Source organism: Medicago sativa, chromosome 5 (assembly GCF_051527215.1).
Source record: "Medicago sativa cultivar Bolivia chromosome 5, Bolivia_mono, whole genome shotgun sequence".
Classification (NCBI taxonomy): Eukaryota; Viridiplantae; Streptophyta; class Magnoliopsida; order Fabales; family Fabaceae; genus Medicago; species Medicago sativa.
This window is the reverse complement of record NC_140753.1, coordinates 15,341,752-15,364,344: the sequence shown is the minus strand read 5'-3', so window position 1 is coordinate 15,364,344 and position 22,593 is coordinate 15,341,752. Positions and strand designations below refer to the sequence as shown.

The window sequence follows — 22,593 nt, the reverse complement described above, 5'->3', positions numbered from 1 at the left end:
GATCTTCTTTGTAGGGTTTTCGGCTTTGCTGTCTTCCTTTATAACCGATTCTTTCTTTTAGCCAGTTAAGCTAAGAAGAAAGAAATAGATCAGAAATCGAGTTTGAAGGCCCGAGAACCCATCTACAAAGTATGAAAGAAAGGTAAAGAAGACAATAATTTCGAACTGTCAATTTTTTTTTTTATTTAAAACAAAACTCGTAATTTTAAGGAAGATAACTATGTCAAACTTTTACCATTGATGTAACAGATTATAGACAATTTATTTAAATTTAGGCAGTAATTTTTTATTGGGTGAGGACAAATTATTATTAATTAAATTTAATTATACTTTTGATCTCTGAAGTTTTGCAGCACTCGTAATTACATTTTTTTTCTTTTTTATTGATTTTGACCCCCACTTATTATGCTTAGTATCCAACATCCAATGGTGCTAACCACATCATTTTTTATTTTTACTATTTTTCAAGTGAGTTTAAATTTTGAGTTAATTCTCATGCGAAATTCTGGATTTGAACTCAACTTAGAGATATGAGAAAGTCCAAAAAAATAAACTATATATATGAACAATTGATATTGAAAAATGTACTTCGCCAAAATAAAAATAGTTTATTAAATGTAAAAGTTAGTTAGACTAATAAGTTTTTTTTTGTTACACTAGTTAATTTTCTCATTTTCTAAATAACTTTTATTGCACGCCTAATCAAAGGGAAAAGTTGTACCAAACGTCAAGCTACAAGGCTTGAGCAACAAAAAAAGATAGATAGAAAGGTGCCATTAATTAGTAAAGGTATTATGATATGATTTGCTTTTCTAGTGTCTTACTTGATTCAATTCAATCCCTATCTTTGGTGATGGTAGTGCCAATGGCTTTGAAAAGATTTCCTCCTTTTTGAGCTTGCTTAGCTCAGGATGAAATAACCCCTCCAAGCCAAAGAATAAAACTACAATCAACTACAATTTTCCTAATTCACACCTAAAAATAAATTTTATCAATTAAAAGTTTATAAGAACTATTTATTTTGTTTTCTTGACTTTAAAGCTTTCATTTTCTTTGCATTTGTATCATTTTCATATTGTTTGTGTTGATAGCTAGCTACAAAGCGCCAATATATATATATATATATATGTATATATATATATGGGTTTTGCTAGAAGCCACCAATGAAGATGTCTTTTAGCAATCCACACCTCAAGGTGTGATTTCCACTTTTTAGTTATAACTTTGCTGAAAGACACCTTCATAAAAATTAGTTGGTGTCTTTTAACAAATGCTCATAGAATAACTTGCTAAAAGACACCTTCATAAAAGGTGTCTTCTAGCAAAACCCTATATATATATATATATATATATATATATATATATATATATATATAAAATCAAGAACAAGAACAACAAACCACATACAAATGAAGAATATTATTTATTATATTGTTCACTACCTTTAATGCCATAAACATAAAGCCTCCTAAAAAAGTGTTCTTCTGAATACAATAATGTTGTGTCATCAAGCAGGATTGAAATATCTCCCACAAAAGCAAAGAATCTGAAGACTCAATTTTATTACAGACAAAACAGTCACCAATTTTGTTTCTTAAAATGGTACGCATTAGACAATTTTATCATTGTAATATTAACAAATTTAAAAAAAAATAAAAAAATTGTTCACATTAATACTTGAGTCTCTCAAGTTAATCTAAAAAAACTCATACAGCCATAAATTTCTTCGTAAACCAATTAAAATTTTATTAACTTCAGAAACTAAATTATCTAATAATACTAATCTTTGACTAAATTTGTATGAGGGAGGAACATAGAGAAACATAGAAGAGAATGAGAATGTGACTATGTCCAATATTGTGTGTATACATAACAATAACATAGTCAAATCAAAATGGAAACAAAGAAAGAATAATCATTTGGATTGAGAAGTGCAACGTGAAGGAATATAACTACCATTAAGAGGATGAAATTTAAGTTGACACTCAAGTTTACACCCGAATTTAAAAGAACCAAAAGGTCCAATTCTCCATTGAGTTCTAGCATCACCTTTCAAATCAAACCCAACAATATTTCTCTTCCATGTGGCATCAACATCCTCAATCTGATCAGGAGTCAAAGGAATAGAAGAAGATTGAACAACATAATTCAAATACCTAGAACTATTCTTAGGAACATCAAAAGGGTCAGCAACCATAAATGCTATACCTTGTCCTTCATAGCTAAGTTTCAATTTTATATTTGAAAATGTTGCATGTGCCTTAAAATTACCATTTCTTGCCATCACAACAATGCTCATTTGTGTTTGAAGAAGGCCAGCATAGTCATTTCTGAAAAGATCTAAATGAGCAGTTGCTATGCTTATTGTTGGGACTCTTGGATGAATTACTATGTAACCAATAAAGACTACTACGCCTCCAATTACAACTCCTATGGCTATTATTGTGCATAGAACTGCCAATAGCCAAATAAAGATGTTGGTGTTACCATTTTGATGTGTTACTAGTCTTCTTTTGGGTGTTCTATGACGAGATTGATGAGTAGGATGAGATTGAGGTTGATCAAGATGATGAGCCTCATGGTCTTGATTAATGTTATGGGGGGAAGGCATGGAGATTAATGATGTGACAAAAATTAAAACCAACCCATGTGGGGTAATATGTGAGTTTTATTATGTTGAGGGGGTGAGAGTACTTGAGAGGGAGGAGATTTGGGAAATGGAGAAATATGGGTTCTTTATCTCTAATTGGTGGGAAGGTTTTGGTATCTTCTTTTCCTAGCTTTAAAGCATTTGTCCCTTGCATATGCTAATTTGTTTTTTTTATATATTTTGTTACCTAGTACTCCAACTAGGTTATTGGTTTTGTTTTCTTTTGGTTACATAAGAGAATCTTGGTTATTGTTGTTTTGGTTACTGTATAAAAAGTATATAAAATGATTTTAATGCATTTGTTTTTACCCTTTTCTTATACTTGTTTAGGAAAAAAGTGAAAATAGAACAAAGAAATGTGTGTTTTGTAAGAGTGTTTTTGTTAACTTGTTCAAAGAATTTGTCTAAGAATGATAAAATTAAAATAGTGAGTGAATATTATTGTATAAAAAGTAAATACCAAACTTGCATGGTAGAAGTTATCCTGTTTTACTTGTCGATTTCCTGGCTTTGAAGCTTTAGCACGATCATTGGATAGTGAAATTCAATGGATCTTCCCTTGCTAAGTCGGTGTGTTGATATTTGAATCAATAAACAAACCATTAAGCATTTACTTATTTGTTAATTATATACATAAACAAAAATGCATGCTTATTCTTCTTGCAGAAATATGGTAACGTGAACTCCAAGTATGTCCATATAAGATCCAGCCCAAAGAAGGATTTGAAATGGGCCTCAGTTGATAGGATTTGAAAATTGCTTTTACATCCAAAATTTCTAACAACACATGGAAAATATTTAAGTGTCCATAGCGGTAGTTAACTACCGTTGGCTTATAACTAGAAAACCGGCGGTAGTTAACTACCGCTAGGTATTTTAGTCATTTCCATGTGTTTCTAGGAAATATCCTTATTTATTAATTTTGTTACGTCTGCAGCAATTTAACCTAATATTTTCCCGCTCATTTGTTGTATTAGGTTAGAAGTAATTTGACCTAACAAATTCCATCTAAAAAAATGCATTGCACCAATTTCATTCATATCATGTTGGCTATATCCTTATTTATTAATTTTGTTAGGTCTGCAGCAATTTAACCTAATATTTTCCTGCTCATTTGCTGTATTAGGTTAGCTGTAATTTAACCTAACAAATTCCATCTAAAAAATGCATCGTACCAATTTCATTCATATCCTCTTGTCCTTATTTTTGTACACTTATTTAATACTAAAAAAATGCATCGCACCAATTTCATTCCTATCCTGTTGGCTATATCCTTATTTATTAATTTTGTTAGGTCTGCAACAATTTTACCTAATATTTTCCCGTTCATTTGCTTTATTAGGTTAGCAGTAATTTAACCTAACAAATTCCATCTAAAAATAAAAAAATGCATCACACCAATTTCATTTCTATCCTCTTGCCTTTTTTTTTGTACACTTATTTAATACTAAAAAAATGTATCGCACCAATTTCATTTTTATCCTGTTAGCTATATCCTTATTCATATGTCAATCTCTTTACAATAAACCTGTGCGGGTCAAATATCTAGTTGAAAGTCAAAAAAGCAACAGTGATAGGATTTCATGGTCCGCCCCAAAGATGGATTTGTGATCTGGCTTGGTACGTAGAATTATTTATTCCTTGGTTTTCCTTTTACGAAAATTGCTCTTTAAACTTCCTTAATTGCTCTCAGGCACCATAAACTCACGAAAATACCTTCAATGAACTGTCGTTTGCTTGCTTATAGTAGTTAACTACAGTTACGGAGAGAAAACATATTTTCAAGCAAGAACACATGCAAAGAGATATTCAAAGACCACTTAATACATTTATAAATAAAATAGGGCAAATGGGTATTCAAAGATGAAACAATGCTTCTAATAATAATTGGACAAGACCACTTAATATCCATGTAAGCAACAACAATAACATACATTAAACATAATTTCAACACCGTAAAACACATAATAAAACACAAGATGACTCACATATCAATCAAACTAACTTCTTCAGCTGGTTGCTTCATTCAAACCCTGTTATTGTGTTTTGAACAATAGAGAGAGGTTGATGTTCTGGTATAAGATTAGAATGCGCACGACAGTTAACCGTCGTTATGTGTAAAAGTGTAAATTTGGAGTTTCGTTGAGTAAATCAGTTTACCTAAAGAGCAATTTTCTTTCTTTATTGTAGTGAGATGAGATAAAATATCCCTGTTTTCGTCATCTCTTAAATTTCTTTGATTGTTAAAAAAAAAAATTTGTAAAATTTTATTATGAATTTGAACATTAATTACATTAAAACAACTTGGAGTACGAGTAGATTCATAATCTTTCGAGGATTAAAAATTTACGGGAATTGATGTAATTTTTACATAACACAAGTTCTCTTACGTGTAATTCAAAATCATTCAAGGATTACAACTATTTTTGACTGTCTCAAGAAAATTGCGATTAATAATATTCAACATATTTAATAAAATAAATGATATTCAAAATCGTGACTAATTTTCTTTTGAACAAGTCAAAATATAATATATTAGAAACCACTAGTGACTCAACTCGCACAAGGCGTGCAGAGCGAGCCACCAAAAAAGTTACAAAGACAAGTTACAGATGCATCAACAACGCACTCCAAATAAAGAAACATAAACCTGAAGATTACATCATAACACCCATACAGTACAAAGGGTGTTTCCACCACTCGTGATAGCTATAAACGAAGGTGGACATATTAGCCTTAAGCCACTGAAAAGATAGCAATGTGACAGAGTCTGCTAAGTTGTAGGAATCTGCAACCTGTTGATGAAAAACACGTTTATTTTGTTCCTTCCAAATAATCCAGACATAAGACAACCAAATTATTCGAAGGAACGAATGAGCACAACGCGATAACCTAGCCAAGTGACCAAACTGAAGTAAGTGACCAAACTAAAGATGTCGCAATTGAAAAGCAAATGATCGGCTATCTCTATGGAACCGTAGCCTGTCACGCACCAAAATCGTGACTAATTGTGTTAAATAGATTGTGATAACTTGTAATATTTATTAACCATAAACTAAACATAGATAACCACATATTTAAATTGTGTTAACCATTTCTTAAAAAAATGTGTTAACCATCAAATTTGTTGTTAAATTTTGATGTATTTGTTTATCAAAAAGTTTCTTTCGAACGATTTATCATTAGCAGAGCTTATTAACTGAACAATTGTTTGGTTTTATTATAAACTTTTTTTACTAGAGTTAATTAGATAAGCAAATTTTAAGTGTGAACACTTCTTTCGATTATAATTTGAGTATTGATTCGTCCACGTTGTGGGTAGATTTACCTCTTCCACTAGCAGTTGATTTCCATTCCATGCAATTTACTAACTAACGATTGAGAATGTATCATGTGTGATATAGATGTATGGTGAGAGTGAGTTCAAACAATTTGGATTCGTACATGTGTTGAATGGTACAAAAAATCCAACAAGATATTTATGATAACATGTCGGAAAAAAAGTAAAAGAAAAGAAAGACAATGACTCACACAATTCTCTCCAAACAACTAGTGGCACCAAACCAAAGACAAAGGAAAATTCATCTCAAATTTCCATCTTGTGTTTGACACTGATACTTTTCAGACACATACATGCACACACACACAAAAACTCTTGTACATTTTCCAAATCAACAACCTTGACTCTCTGAAATCCCAACCATGAAACTTTCTCAGGCATTGGTGCAGAAACCATTTACGATAACACCATCATCTTTAATTCACTGTCAAAATTCTATATTCAGCTCATATGGCAAAAGGGTCTCTGTGTTGGGATATAAGAGTTTCAGGTTTTCAGATTTTGTGTGCAGTAGTAGTTCAGAAGCTTCTGTTTCTTCATCTGCTGTGAATCCGTCATCGCCGCTTGTTGCTTCCAATTCGGGTTTTGATTCTGTTGTATCTCATCAGGAGATGCCAGGGAAGTTAGAAGGCATAGAAGAAGGCATTGAGAAGGTAATATTAGCTATGTGTCGATAAATAACTTATTTGCAGCTTATAACACGAGCTCTTATCATGATACGCACTTATGTATAGATTATTTCTATAGCAAGTTAAATTTTAAGCTGTTTTAAGTAGTTAATTAGGAGAACTTATGAAAATAAGCTGAAAACGGCTTATGAAAAATGTCATAAGCTGTTTTCATAAGTTCTACAAAACAGTCTTAAAAAACTTATGTTAGTAGATAAGCTCAAATAAGCCGATCCAAACTGGTTGTAAGACATGTGTTGAGAGTTTGTGGTTTCTTCTTCGTTGTAATCATTGGTTTGATTTGGTTATTCAAGTATTCAAAATTATGCATGACTGATGAATACAATTGAGCCTTTAATTGTTTGTTATTATCTATGAATAGTTTTGAATTTGGATTTCTAACTGTTGATGTTTTTCTGATGTATTGTGTAGGTGATTTATAGATGTCGGTTTCTTGCTATTCTTGGAGTTTTTGGGTCTTTGATTGGATCAATTCTATGCTTCATCAAGGTATCAATTTCAAACTTTAATTATAAGTTGTATCTGATCAAATTTACCAAAAAAAAAAAAAAAACAAGACTACATGATTCTAGTTTTGTGCACCTTTAATAGTATGCTTTTGTGATTTGGACTGAATAGTAACTACAAGTGGGACAATCCTCAATGATGAGCTAGCTTTTAGTGTTTAATCAGTACCAGATTCTAATATGCTATCATAGCTTAATTGTCCTAGATCCCTGTAAATGTGCAGTCCTGTGAATTTCACGCTCCGGATGTCTAGTCCTACAAACCTCACCATATGAGATAGCTTTTAGAGTTGAGTTAAGCTGGAACCCAAATTTAGTTAAGCAAATCTCAACCAATTCGTAAGTACATGTCAGGCTTAACCCTTGGTACGAATTAAGGAAAGTGTGCATATTTGTAATTCGAAAACTTAAGTAACTTCATGCTCCGAAGATTATTCACTTTCTCAAACTGGGTGAATCAATTGAACAAGTTTCGAAAAATTAAGCAATATTACAATCAGTGTGCTATGTTGATGAATTTTGTTTTAATACATTATTCAATTTGACATGCAGGGCTCCACATTTGTTGCAGAGTCTTTTTTGGGATACTTGGTAAACCGTAGTAAAGTAATTCAATTGCTGATAGAAGCTCTTGGTGAGTGTCTCTAAAGTTAAACTCCTAAAAGTTTGTATAATTTGTTTCTTGTTCTATTTCTTAACTATGTAACACATAATTCTTCATATAATCAACTTGGATAGCCCGAATCGATAGGCTCTGATACCGTGTTAAAATTTAGGTCTAACTCATCTTTATAAAGCCAGTTTTGTAACGATGAGTTAGGCTTAAATTTGAAGATGGTATTCCTACTTTTGTGTTAGTGTTGTCATTGTTCTAAGAGGATTTATTTGTGATTCTCTTCTTTCTAACGGCTACTTCATTGTTCATGTAGATCTCTATCTTTTAGGAACGGTGATGCTAGTCTTTGGAATGGGTCTCTATGAGCTCTTTGTGAGTAATCTTGATAGTGCAAGCTCTCTGTCAGATCAAAAACCTTCTGATAGATCAAATCTATTTGGCTTATTCACTTTGAAGGTTAGCTTTTAGACATTCTTTTTCCTAGTCAACCTTATCAAAGTCAGTAGGATTTAGTGGTATTGCTACTGCCTCTCTGCTGCATTTTGATGCTAATTCCAATGTTTCTCCTTCTCAGGAACGACCAAAATGGTTGAATATAAAAACAGTGAATGAACTGAAAACCAAGGTTGGTCATGTGATAGTGATGCTGCTTCTGATTGGTTTGTTTGACAGAAGTAAGAAGGCTACCATTCAAACTCCTGTGGATTTGCTATGCTTCTGTGCTTCTGTCTTTCTTTCTTCTAGCTGTCTCTTTTTGCTGTCCAAGCTGAATGAGGCTAATTAACCTTAATTTGCATACATGTTTAAATGTCATCACTCATGAGAATGTAAGGATAAGAAGTGTTATGATAGATATACACATATTAAGATGTAGTTGACATATGATGTTTACTCTGATTCTGTACATATTAATATTAGGATGAAATATGTTGCATGTCTTAGGTTTTTTTATTGATAAGCAAAAATTTATGCAATGGAGTACAAATGGTATTTAACCTTTCTTGAAGCGTGTTTGTACCGCGCCACCTTTCATTCCAAATTCTTTCAAACCCAAGCCTCCTTTATTCTTTGGTTTACACGCCCTATCCCAGCTAATCCAGTTTATCTTAAGATTACCGGGTCCATTTTCCCACAAAAACTCCCTCTGCACCACCTTTCTTAGGTGTTGCAGAGGGAAAATACAGGCTATTGGACTTAATTAGCGTAATCCTACCTCCAATAGAAATAGCATACCCTCTCCACTTAGACATGTACAATCTTCTCGTCATAACTTCCAGAACTGGCTTCTAAGTGGAGCATTTATTTGGATTCACCCCTACCGGAATGCCAAAGAACTTAAATGGAACTCTTCCACTGCGTTAAGTGTTCATACCAAACTGTTGTATATCATTAACATTCACAATACAACACCAATGATAGTTTCGTATGTTGGTTGACATCTTGGCCTTTGCCTCAATGTATGTGGTTCGAATCGCATTAGATGCGTCTTTTGACTTTTTGTCCATTGACTCAATGTATGTGGTTCGGATCGTGTTAGATGCGTCTTTTGAATTTATGTCCATTGTAATTATTAAACGATCAAACAATTCAAAATGCAGAAGCAAGAACACTAGTCCGCATAGTACCCACCAACATACACATCCACTGGACTATTGCTAACACTTTTTATAAGTATTAAACATTTCAAACATATATTTTGAAAATGCTCTCACAAATTCATGATAGTAGCACGCCACAGGATAAATAAATTAAGACTAATTATGTGAGAGCACATGAATAATTTTCCTTCACAATACTTTATATTGTAAAAAGTTATGCAACAATGTGATTCTATTGTAGTGTCTACGAAGACCTCAAAAACATTGAAATTATAACAGGCCTTTTGTTATCAAAACTTAAACACAAAATCTATCTTACAATCTATAACCAACTGACATAGCTAAAGTTCAAGTACCATGTTTTTGAGTTGCCAAGCAACTTTGTATATTTTTTTTGTTTGTAGTTATTTTTGTTTCTACTATATGCTTTCTTTTCTTTGGTGACACAAAAACTTTCTTTTCATTTTCTGTTTTCATAATTATATCAAATTTTTTCTGAATAATGAATGGAAATGTAATTATTTTATGTGTTGATAAGGTTGAGAAATTGTCTTTCCTTAATGAAAATGAGTTATAAGATCTATGGCAAGGGAGATTGTTGTCAAGGTTGATAGTTTGTTGAAAATATTTTCGTCTATGAAAATGGATGTGAAGATATTTGGAAGACATAGTTGATGGGCGATATTGAATATTTAGCTAAGAATAATAAAAGGGTATTACTTTTCCCACCCTATAGCCTTCTCGCGCGCCCTATTTTTTTTACCAAAATACCCTTTATCCAGAAAATATATTCCGGACAATATTCGGAATGTATAATCCGTACCGTTTGAAAATCACCCTGTCTCGTGAGGACTTGCGAAACTTGGGGTTGGTCAGTTGAAATACAATCCGGATAACATACTCCGGACATAAGAGCTGTATTCCGGACACATCCAGAGTCACTGGAAGAGGTTGGGGTTCGAGTACGAGGTTGACCCGAAGCTTAAAAAAGAAGACATCTCTCTATTGCCAGAATGGGATATTCTCCAGGTATTTTTTTCAAAACTGTCTCTGTTTATGTTCTGCCCAGGATTTCTGTTTCTGTATTATGTACTGGTGCAGTCCGGATTATATAATCCGGACATAACAGTTGTATTCCGGAATATGTAATCCGGATAAGTAGCATTTACGCCCCATGCAAGTGCATTTAAGGCTCATGCAAAGGGTGTATCGGGAAGTTCCGGATTATACAATCCGGATTAGTTTGTCTATTTCGGAATGTATAATCCGGAAGTCAACAGTAGTAACAGAATGGCATGTTTCTGACTGGTTTTCCTCTGACTGTTTTGTTACACATTGTAGGCGCGGTTCAAGGACGCCGATTACAACATGAAAGTGCATTTGAAAGAACAATTCCGGCAATTTGTTTTACCGGAAACCACCTCTATGCGTCCACCGCCAAATAAGGTCACCACCAAAGGAGCTCCAAAGAAAGATAAGCAAAGCATTCGATCGACAAGGCGGTCCCCTTCCCTATGGGAGATTGTTGACTCCCAAGAGCAAGAAACACAGGGTTCACAGACACGGTCAACAGGGACAAGTAGAAAGAGAGCACGGAAAAGCAACATGTCTCCTACTCCTCCTAAGCCAATTCCAAAAAATCCCAAGAAGCCAACACCTGTTGAGGTCCACATACCAAACAAAGACCAAATCCCAATTTGGATGCATGGCTTTATTGAAAAGGTTACGGATGTACCCGGTGATGGCCATTGTGGGTTCCGAGCAGTTGCGGTCCTACGTAACTTGACTGTTGATGATCACGTATTAGTCCGGTACAACCTTTACAAAGAGCTTATCGGTGTAGAAAATGACCGCTATCGGAGGATGATTAATGATGATAGGCGGTATAACGAGGTCTTGGACGCTCTATCCTACTCCGGTATTGGCATTGCACCACCGGATAAATGGATGACAATGTCGGATATGGGGTTCCTCATCGCACAGAAATTCAACCAAACGGTTGTTGTGTTGTCCAATGGGAAATCAGAAACCTTTTTCCCTCTATGTGGTCCACCGCCGCCTCCAACTATCGATCCGTTGATATGTCTGGCATATGTGAATGACAACCATTTTATGGCCTTGAAATTGAAGGATGGTTGTCTGATTCCTCCCACTTCCGCTCTATGGAGACAATACCATCGAGAGGATGCAGACACATGGCCAGATAGATATGTCAGCCGGATGGCAGATTATAATGAGCAAAGTCGGGCGGCGGGTGTTGAGGTCATAGAAGATGATGAAGAGTTGTACGTTGTTGAAAATCTTGATCCCGATGAGAGGGTTGGTGCTGGTCCTGCTCCTGGTGTGAAGGTTGAAGTGGATGATAGTCCCATTGATCTTTCGGCGCCATAGATTAGATATATATCATTAGTTTAGTTGAAATGTATATCATTAGGTGAAATGTGTAATGATATAAATTCAACTTTTTTTGGTATAATGATATATATATAATCATTTTTTGATATAATATTTAAGTTAATTGTCTTTTATACAAACATATATAATGATTTATTGAAAAAAAATGATAAAAACCACGATGACATGAAAATCTGTTTCAGTTCTGTTTCAGTTCTGTGCACTGCTTCATTCCGGATTATATAATCCGGAAATCCCCGAGGGTAATTTTGGAAAAAAAATAGGGCGCGCTAGGAAAGGCATAGGGTGGGAAAAGTAATACTCATAATAAAATTGAAACAACTCGTTTGCTTGTTTGGGTCTTGACTGAGTTTTTCTGTTTTCTCTTTTGAGTTCCGTGATGTAAAACTATTTTGCTCCTCCTTGCACACCTTCTGATATGAAGCAGATTATTTCTTGTAGTAATATATATCATTTTACCTTTTTAATAAACAAAATTGATTATTTAGTGGATGATGGGAGAATGTTAAAACATATTTTTCAATAATATTTTTTTCTCCTTGAAAATTATAACCAATGAATATGGTAACGATAAACATTTATGATTTTCCAATTTAAATACATATGTTTATAGACTTATTTTTTAATGCTGTGTTTGATAAAGTTGTTGATAAAACGACTTTCACCTAAAACAATAAAGTTTTATATTAGATAAACTAGATCTTGATTCTTGAGAAAGAAAAAAAAAATTATTGGTCTATTTTATTAAACTGCCCTGATCATATGCATCAAATTGCTATTGGTTTAAGAACTAGTATTACCAAATAAGAACATATAATGGATTCAAGAAATTATAACAGTCTTTCATTATTCTAATCCAAATCTAATTTAATTTCTTTTGCAAACCAACTCTTGATATCTCCGCAATTTTACTTTTTAATTAAACACCGTTTAATTGCTATGTATATGTGCAGACAAACCTCTTATAAATTTTATTACTTTGACGAGAACCGACACACGTATGACTTATAAAAAATTTCTCATGCCGAAGCTAACTCAGACCATCCACAATGGGAGTATCTTAACTCCATAAGCATTAATGTACTTAATAGGTACTTCCATTGTGGAAAAAATAACGTAAATAACTGATGAAAAGAGTGTCTCAAATAGGTACCATCTCTTTGCGGGTTTCACTTTTTTTAATTTTAAAGATTAAAATATTTAAATATAATGATACATAGTTTTTTTTAAAGAACTAAAATATAATGATACAAAGTTATCGATAGATGATAAATGAATTCCATTTAAAAAAAATTATGTGAAGCGCTCAGTTGAAATAATTGAATGTTTATTATCATTTTTTTTGAAACAAAAATGTTTATTAGATACTACAATTAAAAGATTATAAATGATGTCTACGCATAAGACTGATTAAAGTACCAAAGAATGGATTTCTTTATTGTAGATGTTCTCATTAGTTAACTAGGTTTTGCTAGTGATGACGTGACAATGATATTTTATCCACGTGAAAATGCCACGTATGCATTTAACATTCAATTTATAGACATTAATGGAAAATGATAGATGAACTAAAATGACAGACAAAGTAAAAATCAAAGATGATATTTGTCTTTGCAAAATTTTAATATTAAACTAAAATGACAGACAAAGTAAAAATCAAAGATGATATTTGTCTTTGCAAAATTTTAATATTAAAAACGATCAGACATTTATATTTTCAAAGACCACTTTACGCATTTATAGACACTAATGAAAAATGATACACCCTTCGGTCATTATTATAAGCAAAAATTAAATTTTTAAGTTCATTCAATAAATAATGTATGTGGTATAATATATAGACCACATGCATCATTTATTGAATGAATCTAAAAAATGAATTTTTGCTTATAATAGTGTCCAGAGGGTGTAGATGAACTAAAATGACGGACATAGTAAAAATCGAAGATGATATTTGTCTTTGCAAAATTTTAATATTAAAAGAAATCTAACATTTATATTTTCAAAGACCACTTTACCCATTTATTCACATTCTTTCTAAATAGTGTTAGCAACACCCTCTTTAATATATAGTATTTTTTAACACGCTATTCTTTATTGATAAAAGGGTTAAATATGTTTTTGGTCCCTATAAATATACCCAATTTTCGTTTTGGACCCCCTAAAATATTCCTTCGAATTTTGGTCCCCCTAAAATTTTTCATCCATATTTTTGGTCCCTGCTGTTAAATGGGGCTAACGGTGCTGACGTGGCACATGACATGGCGATGACAAGCTGTCACTTTTTAATGCCACGTAGGATAGTCAACAAATTTAATTAAAAAAATAAAAAAAAATAAAAACTGAAATTAATTTATTTTTTATGTTTAATGAAATGTTGCGTTTTGCTTAAGCTGTTCATTTTTCTCAAAACCAGATCTGAGTCTCTCCTCTCTCGTTCTTACTGAAGCCAAAGCTGCTGCAACCCTAAAATCAAAAATTGAACCAAATCTCAACAATCAATGCTCAAATAGTAACCGCAATTGAGTCAAAAATCGTAATCGAATATGAAACCATGATTTGTGGTCGCAATCGAAAATATGTTCTCGGTACATGAATAATGGGAGTTTAAGGAGGTGCTTTTGTTGGATAACAAGAATCCACTAGGATACATTCATCCACCCTCAACAAAGTTGAGCATAAAGCCTGCTCCAAGTATGGTTGCTTTCTCCTGTAGCGATCTTCAAGGTTCACTGATTCTTCAAGCCTGCTCCATATTTTTTCCTAACATAGTATTTTCCAAATTCTCCATTAGTTTTAACCCGTGGTTTTACATGAATCCATCATGGTTTCATTTTTTTCTCTCTCTCTTTCTTTCACTAGATTACTAGATTACCAAGAGAGCTCGAGAAAAGAGTGAGCGAATCGTACGGAATCTCTAGATGGTAATGGTGTCGGAATCTCTAGATGGTAATGGTGATGAAATCGTACGGATAATACAATTCATATGGTTGTTGTTGGTAATAGTGTCGAAGGTTGTTGTTGTTGATGGTGGTGGTGTCGATGATGGTGTCGACAGTGGTTGTGACGTCGGAATTGACGAGGGTGGGGATGGGGTTGCTCGATGAAGAAGATGATACAGGAATAAGCTTGAGATAAATTTGGGAAATTTAATATGGATTTGGGGTTAATTTGGGGATAATATAAATCTGTTCTAATAAAAAATAAATCAATTTAAGTTTTCATTAATTTTTTAATTTTTTGTTTTAAAAAATTAATTTTTATTTTTTTTAATTAAATTTGGTGATTATCCTACGTGGCACTGTTAAATATTGTACAGTCATTAAAAAATGACAGCTTGTCATTGCCACGTCATCTGCCACGTCAGCACCGTTAACCCCATTTAACAGAGGGACCAAAAATGTGGATGAAAAATTTTAGAGGGACCAAAATTCGAAGGAATATTTTAGAGGGACCAAAACGAAAATTAGGTATATTTATAGGGACCAAAAACATATTTAACCCTTGATAAAAATTTAAACGCTCCGACCAAATTTGTATGAGATCCACTTAATTTAGTGGGACCCATGTGATTTTGGTGTGTTAGATAATGTTTTGAAAATAGAGTATTCTAAACAAATCAAACATTTATAGTTTTAAGGGCAAATTATAATAACCTCCCCTAAATTTTAGCTAAATACTACAGACCTGCCCTCTATTTTCAAAACCATCACATACCTCCCTTATGTTGCGTTCCGTTGATTCTCTATTAGGATACAAAACCTGTGATTTGTGAAGTAAAAATAGTGTTCATAACACATGCAACGGAATAAAGTTTGGATCTATTTTGCGCTTAAATTATAAAACTATAAATTAGATACTAAAAGTGTACCTTTGTATCAATTCTTGAAGCATGAAAATTTCTTCAATGATATGAAGACTCTACGTGTATCCACACCGAGACCAATTCTTACTCTCAACCTTTGAGTAGTGGAACAATAAAACTAGAGCATATTTTGTTTTGTATTTTTGTTGTGTTGTGTATCTTGATCAAATTACTTAAGGTCTATTTATAAGTCACACACACTACTATCAAATAGAAGGTGTTGACTCCTCTTAATGACCTTTTAATTTCATATGGTCAATTCTTATAAAAACAATTAACACGTGTTAATGCTAATTTATTTGAAAAACCATTTTTCTACTAAGATGACCATTGACCAATATGATTCCACGTAATTATATATAATTGCATATATATAATGTTGTACGTTTTCTTTCTTTCTAAAAGATCAATCATTGACCAATTGCCTTATTTCCATATATACATGGCCAATGCAACGTACACCAAACTTTTCTTATTTATTTACTTTTTCAATAAATAATATGCTCTTGTTTATATATATTATTTGTATTCTTTGTACTAGCAAAAAATACAATAATATTCCACTTAGAAAATTTATATTTTGATTAATTAAATTCTTCAATTTAATCATCAAATAATAAAGTAATTCTTTAGCAAGAATTAGAACACTCGTTTGTGTGTGACCCTGTAGGTTCAATACTAAACTGGTAATAGACTAATCAAATTAATATATTAATCAAGGTAGGCGTCTAGTAACACTCCTTGACGTCCAGTTAGTATGAAGTATTACTTTTCCTTCAAGAACCAATTAGAATAATATAATATTTTTCTTCCGTCGTTACAACTCTTGTTAACTCTAGAGCATGGTACAATTGTCAAACTCTAATAAGTTAACATATTTGACTTAAGAAACTCATTTCTTCTTTCATTTAATTTCCCTAGCCAGGGTTTTAATTTTATCATACATTTCAAACTTATTACCAAGAGTTGACGGATCCCATCTTGATTAGTCATTAATTATACAAGTATTTAATCGTATCCAATATCCTTTCAACTAGCACCCTAAGGTATTAGGTGTTCAGAATCAAAATACAATAAATAACATGTTAATTACCATGACAATCTCAGGTCAAAGAAAATCATTATATTTTTTCTTGAGAATTTTTCTATTGACATTTTAAGGTAATATCGACCATTAGAAATTCTCAGTCGAGTCAGTTCAATGATCACATCACTATATGTATCATCTATATATGTAATTTAATAAATGTGACTTATTAATGTTTATCCAATAAAGACTATCACATATATATTGATATATCCGAATTATTGATGTCCTACTCACAATAATCATACGATCAAGAACAATTTAGATTAAAATAATAAAAGACTTGTTTCTCATTATCATAATCTCTATCATGATAACAAGTCTATAGTCTTAATCAAGGATGTTATCAAATTAACTATTTCACTAAACAGTAAACAAGATAATGAATATTTATTAAGTCTAAAATTGGTTACATAATTGATTGGATCTTAGGCATCTCCAACAATCTCCAACTTGCACTAGAGCCAATCAGCCATGTATTTCAATCCTATTCCCCACTTGTGCTTGTCAAAGACATTTATGCCAAGTGCCTTGGTGAATGGATCTGCTGCATTCTCTTTTCCATCCACCTTTTCAATCTTGACGTCACCACGTTCAATAATCTCTCTGATCAAGTGATATCTTCGAAGAATGTGTTTCGATTTCTGGTGTGATCTTGGCTCTTTTGCTTGAGCAATCGCTTCATTATTGTCACACAATAATGGTACATAATCTTTTATCGAAGGGACTACTCCAAGTTCAGATATAAACTTTTTCATCCAAACAGCCTCTTTAGCAGCCTCACTTGCTGCTATATACTCGGCTTCAGTAGTCGAATCTGCTACTGTAGCTTGTTTGGAACTTTTCCAACTTACTGCACCACCATTCAAGGCGAAGACATAGCCTGAAATAGATTTATTGTCATCTTTATCAGATGCAAAACTTGCATCAGTGAAACCTTTTAGTTTTAGTTCAGAATCTCCATAGATGAGGAATTGGTCTTTAGTTCTTCTTAAGTACTTAAGAATGGTCTTAACCACTTTCCAATGTTCCTCACCTGGGTTTGCTTGATATCGCCTAGTTACACCAAGTGCATAAGCGACATCAGGACGTGTACAAGTCATGGTATACATGATAGGTCCCACTGCGCTAGCATATGGTACTCTACTCATGCGTTCTCTCTCTTCGGGAGTTTTTGGACAATCCTCCCTACTAAGAGTAACTCCAATTCCTACGGGTAAATACCCTCTTTTAAAATTTTCCATGTTATACCTCCTTAAGATGGTATCAATGTACATAGACTGAGAGAGTCCAAGCAACCTTTTAGATCTATCTCTATAAATCTTTATTCCTAATATATAGGCTGCTTCCCCTAAGTCTTTCATGGAGAATTGTTCAGATAACCAAACCTTTGTACTTTGCATTGCTGGTATATCATTTCCAAAAAGTAATATGTCATCGACATATAACACTAAGAAAATGATAGTGCTTCCACTTACCTTTTTGTAAACACAAGGTTCTTCTTCGCATTTAACAAAATTGAACTTTTCAATTGTATTGTTAAAACGAATGTTCCAGCTTCTAGATGCTTGTTTCAATCCATAGATTGATCGTTGCAACTTGCATACTTTGTTATGATCAGACATGGATGTGAACCCTTCAGGTTGTGTCATATACACTTCCTCTTTTAGCTCACCATTAAGGAAAGCTGTTTTTACATCCATTTGCCATATTTCATAATCATAGTATGCTGCTATGACGAGTAGAATATGAATCGATTTGATCATTGCTACAGGGGAAAAAGTTTTGTCATAATCTATTCCTTCTTTTTGACGATAACCTTTGGCAACAAGATGAGCTTTATAGGTTTCAACCTTTCCATCTGCTCCAATCTTTTTCTTGTAAACCCATTTACAACCAATAGATTTAATATCCTTTGAAGCCTCAACCAAAGTCCAAACTTTGTTGATCTTCATCGATTCCATTTCAGATTCCATAGCACTTTGCCATTTATCACGATCCAAGCTTTGCATAGCCTCTTTATAGCTCTTAGGATCATCATCATTATGATAATCCTCATTCGAAGTGTCATCTTGCACCATTAAATTTAATCTTTTAGGTGCACGATGTTCTCGAGTAGATCTTCTAAGAGGCTCTTGCACTAGATTGATTTGTTGTTGAACATGTTCTAAGATTGGTTCATTAACCTGTTCTTGAACTGTAAGTGGTTCTTGAGCTAAAGTAGTTGAGGTTGGCATCCTTGGTGTTAATTTTAAAATATCAAAGCAAGGATGTTCAACCTCATTCATACTTTCTTGTGCATTTGGGGTTTCATCATTTTCTTGATCTTCATCAAGCTCTATTTCTTTACCATGGCTACCTTCAGCAATAAATTACCTTTCAAGAAAGGTTCCACCTCTAGCCACAAACACTTTATGATCAGAAGGATGGTAGAAATAATAACCCATTGTTTCTTTTGGATACCCAATGAACCTACACTTACTAGACCTCGCATCAAGTTTATCTGTTTGCAATCTCTTAACATAAGCAGGACAACCTCAAATTCTAATATGTTTTAGATTCGGTTTACGTCCTTTCCATATCTCATATGGAGTTGTAGAGACAGATTTCGAAGGCACTTTATTTAGAAGATAAGCAGCAGCTTCCAAAGCATATCCCCATAAATTTAATGGAAGATCAGTGAACCCCATCATAGATCTAACCATATCTAATAAGGTTCGATTTCTCCTTTCAGATACACCATTATGTTGTGGTGTACCTGGAGGTGTCCACTGTGAGAGAATCCCATTCTCTTTTAGATAATCAATGAAATTATTACTAAGATATTCTCCCCCTCTATCGGATCTAAGCATTTTGATGCTTTTACCGGTCTGTTTTTCAACTTCACTGCGAAATCTTTTGAACATTTCAAATGATTCAGATTTATGTTTCATAAGATACAAAAATTCAAACCTAGACATATCATCAGTGAAAGTGATAAAATAAGAATATCCTCCTTTGGCTTGAATTTTCATAGGTCCACAAACATCTGTATGTATTAGTCCTAATAATTCAGAAGCTCTCTCTCCACTTCCAATAAATGGAGATTTAGTCATTTTTCCTTTGAGACAAGATTCACAAGTTTCATATGATTCATAATCATAATTATCAAGGTAACCTTCCTTGTGTAACTTGTTAATTCTTTTCTCACTAATGTGACCGAGCCTACAATGCCAAAGATAAGTTTTATTTAATTGATTATCTCTTTCTCTCTTGAAACCGGAAGAAACATGCAAAATAGAATTATAATTTACATTCGGTAAGACATATATGCCCCATTGGAGATAACCATTCGCATATAAATCATCATTATGATAAATAGAGCAAATATTATTATTAAAGGCAATACGAAAACCACGTTTGTCCAACATAGAAATTGAAATTACATTTGAAATAAATTCCGGAACGTAATAATAATTATCTAACACTAGCACTCTGCCAGTGGGCATTATTAATGAGACTGATCCTACGGCTACAGCAGCAACATTTGCTCCATTCCCAACTTGAAGGTTCACTTTACCTTTATTCAGCCTTTTGGTTATCCGCAGTCCCTGTAACGTATTACAGATGTTAAAACTACTACCAGTATCTCATACCCATATTGTAGGATATGTAACAGTTAAAGAAATCATGAAAACATTTTTCATTAATATCTTACCTTGTCTCTTCAGAGAATCAAGATACTTCTTGCAATTTCTCTTCCAATGCCCCTTCTCTTTACAGTAGAAGCATTCAACATCAACTTGATTGACATTGACCTTTTTGTGCTTAGGTTTGGTCACACCACCAGTAGGTCCAAAAGGTTTCCTTTTTGGATTAAACTTTCTTTTGCCCTTTTTCTTAAAGGTCTTGCCAACAACTGATAGGGCCAAACCGCAAGTGCACGACCTATCGAAGTAATAGTAGTAAGAAAGAGTATCGTTCCGCTAGGGAGTTGTTCAACTTAATTAACCTTTAAAGAATGATTAGAGGAGAAGAAAGTTTGATAAAAGGAGGTTTGATTGCTGAAGGTAAATAATAATAATAATAAAGAGCCTTGGGATTATTGGTTTGTCATAATAACAAATCTTTCACTAGACAAGACTTTAACTTCTAATTCCATGGCTTACACCGTAATTTCTTAAGACCGGTTTCCCTTTAGCCCCTCACCTTTCCGATGAAAGTCCGGTGAGAGTTTACTTCTAGTAACCAAGCCTATTTCGCTGACTTGATTACTAGAGGATGCTTATAAGGATAGAAACTACTTGTGTCTCAATAATTGCAAAGACTATTTCGCTGCCTTTGCAATTATTGTCTAGATTCACTTGTTCCAACATCAAAACTCCGCTCTCGCTTTATGAATTGATGTTTGGGATGATGGATTAACAATTATCAAACCCTCCACTTTTGCTTCTACAGTTTGATAATGGTTAATCCACGTTAAAACGGTGAATCTAAATTAGAAATTACGGTTACATAGAATTAGGGTTAAAGCTTGGTTCGTTAGGATTATATCATTAGACTTTCCCAACAATCCCAAGACAAAGAAGTCTATTCACTCATGTTCATCGTAGACATGGGGGAAGAAGAGAGAAGACTATAAAAATAAATTGCGAAAGAGAAAGTAAAGGAATAAAAGACTTTATTGAAATAATAACTAAAATATTCTAAGCAAAGGTGAATGTTTATGGTGGAGAGCTACTCTATTTATAGCTTTACAATCGACTTAGAAACTAAGCAAATAAAAGGGCAAAACAGTAAAGCTGCAACAGGGTAACTTGGGCTTGAAGAAAAAGTAGCAAAAGTGGCCTCTGGAGGTGGCACGGCTTGCCACATGTTGGCACTGGCCGTGCCAAGCTTCTGACTTGGTGGGAACATATTTTTGTTCCGTATCTTCGTATTTTCATACTGTATTTGCTCCAGTCCTCTTTCTTTTGCTCCAAGACACCTTTCACCATATATTCGTTCCTAAAATAAAATAAAAAGCAATTTAAAGTAAAATATTCAAAAAGGAAATAAATATGCAATAAAATAAAATCAAATCTTTATAAAACTAAACTAAATAATGCATTAAATTAGACTAATTATTGACTCATCAACAACCATGACAGTTCCTTTCTTCTTTTCAGAGGTAAATTGATTCTCATAATCAATCAACAAGTTAAGCATCTCATGCAAATCAGAGTCCATCTTGTTCATATTAAAATTCACAACAAATTGTGAGAATGAATCAGGAAGTGATTGCAGAGTCAAGTCTTAAGAAAGCTCTTTCCCAATATTGCATCCCAACTTCTCAAGTTGTTCAATGAGATTAATCATCTTAAGCACATGGGGTCCAACTTGATCATTTTCACTCAATGAGGACCTGAACAAAGTTTTAGACAACTGATATCTAGCCGTCCTACTTTGACCACCGTACATCTTCTTAAGATGTTCGATAATTTCAGATGGATTCATATCCTCATGTTGCCTCTGAAGGTTAGAACTCATGGAAGCTAGCATGATGCACTTAGTAGTGAGACATTTCTCCAAGTACTTCTCATAAGTCTTGGTAGCTTTAACATTGGTTGGATCAACCGGTGCAGTCACATCAGGCTTATCAATGACGTCGATTAGTTTTTCGTGCATGAGAACAATTCTCATGTTACGGTACCAATCATAATAATTGGGTCCAACCAATTTTCCAGATTCAAGTATTCCACGGAGCGAAAGAGAAGACATACTGTTTTATCATATAAAAATTTATGATGTGAGGACATTTTATCTTTTAAAATAAAAAATAAAAATGGGAGATCACTTAAAAGTAATA

At 33.3% G+C, this 22,593-nt stretch overlaps 4 protein-coding genes and 1 long non-coding RNA gene across 5 annotated transcripts; 3 read left to right on the top strand and 2 right to left on the bottom strand.

The window, feature by feature from the left end:
* Window positions 1-1,824: 1,824 nt before the first annotated feature.
* Window positions 1,825-2,769, bottom strand: LOC146920439 (NDR1/HIN1-like protein 12). Its single transcript, XM_085713855.1, has one exon. The coding sequence runs from the start codon at window positions 2,609-2,611 to the stop codon at window positions 1,916-1,918; it is 696 nt and encodes a 231-aa protein (XP_085569981.1). The 5' UTR covers window positions 2,612-2,769; the 3' UTR covers window positions 1,825-1,915.
* A 3,482-nt stretch (window positions 2,770-6,251) lies between these two features.
* LOC146920438 (uncharacterized) lies at window positions 6,252-8,735 on the top strand. The gene is made up of 5 exons (XM_085713854.1): window positions 6,252-6,643; window positions 7,091-7,168; window positions 7,738-7,819; window positions 8,115-8,257; window positions 8,376-8,735. The coding sequence occupies exons 1-5, from the start codon at window positions 6,353-6,355 to the stop codon at window positions 8,583-8,585; spliced, it is 804 nt and encodes a 267-aa protein (XP_085569980.1). The 5' UTR covers window positions 6,252-6,352; the 3' UTR covers window positions 8,586-8,735.
* Window positions 8,736-10,207: 1,472 nt separating this feature from the next.
* LOC146920437 (uncharacterized) lies at window positions 10,208-11,860 on the top strand. The gene is made up of 3 exons (XM_085711140.1): window positions 10,208-10,270; window positions 10,336-10,428; window positions 10,741-11,860. Exons 1-3 carry the CDS (start codon window positions 10,208-10,210, stop codon window positions 11,788-11,790), a joined length of 1,206 nt encoding a protein of 401 aa, XP_085567266.1. The 3' UTR covers window positions 11,791-11,860.
* A 2,065-nt stretch (window positions 11,861-13,925) lies between these two features.
* On the top strand, window positions 13,926-15,050 carry LOC146920436 (uncharacterized). Its single transcript, XR_015010721.1, has 2 exons — window positions 13,926-14,541; window positions 14,677-15,050. It is a non-coding gene; the product is annotated as an uncharacterized LOC146920436 (long non-coding RNA).
* A 6,990-nt stretch (window positions 15,051-22,040) lies between these two features.
* LOC146920435 (uncharacterized) lies at window positions 22,041-22,505 on the bottom strand. The gene has a single exon (XM_085711139.1). The coding sequence runs from the start codon at window positions 22,503-22,505 to the stop codon at window positions 22,041-22,043; it is 465 nt and encodes a 154-aa protein (XP_085567265.1).
* Window positions 22,506-22,593: the final 88 nt, after the last annotated feature.

Bases quoted from the DNA above. Each gene is read 5' to 3' on its own strand.
- LOC146920439 (XM_085713855.1), bottom strand. From the start codon at position 2,611: ATGCCTTCCCCCCATAACATTAATCAAGACCATGAGGCTCATCATCTT.
- LOC146920438 (XM_085713854.1), top strand. From the start codon at position 6,353: ATGAAACTTTCTCAGGCATTGGTGCAGAAACCATTTACGATAACACCA. The intron at 7,169-7,737 runs GTATCAATTTCA...TTTGACATGCAG, and splicing joins CAATTCTATGCTTCATCAAG to GGCTCCACATTTGTTGCAGA. The intron at 8,258-8,375 runs GTTAGCTTTTAG...TCTCCTTCTCAG, and splicing joins TTGGCTTATTCACTTTGAAG to GAACGACCAAAATGGTTGAA.
- LOC146920437 (XM_085711140.1), top strand. From the start codon at position 10,208: ATGTATAATCCGTACCGTTTGAAAATCACCCTGTCTCGTGAGGACTTG. The intron at 10,271-10,335 runs GTCAGTTGAAAT...GGACACATCCAG, and splicing joins ACTTGCGAAACTTGGGGTTG to AGTCACTGGAAGAGGTTGGG. The intron at 10,429-10,740 runs GTATTTTTTTCA...TACACATTGTAG, and splicing joins CAGAATGGGATATTCTCCAG to GCGCGGTTCAAGGACGCCGA.
- LOC146920435 (XM_085711139.1), bottom strand. From the start codon at position 22,505: ATGTCTTCTCTTTCGCTCCGTGGAATACTTGAATCTGGAAAATTGGTT.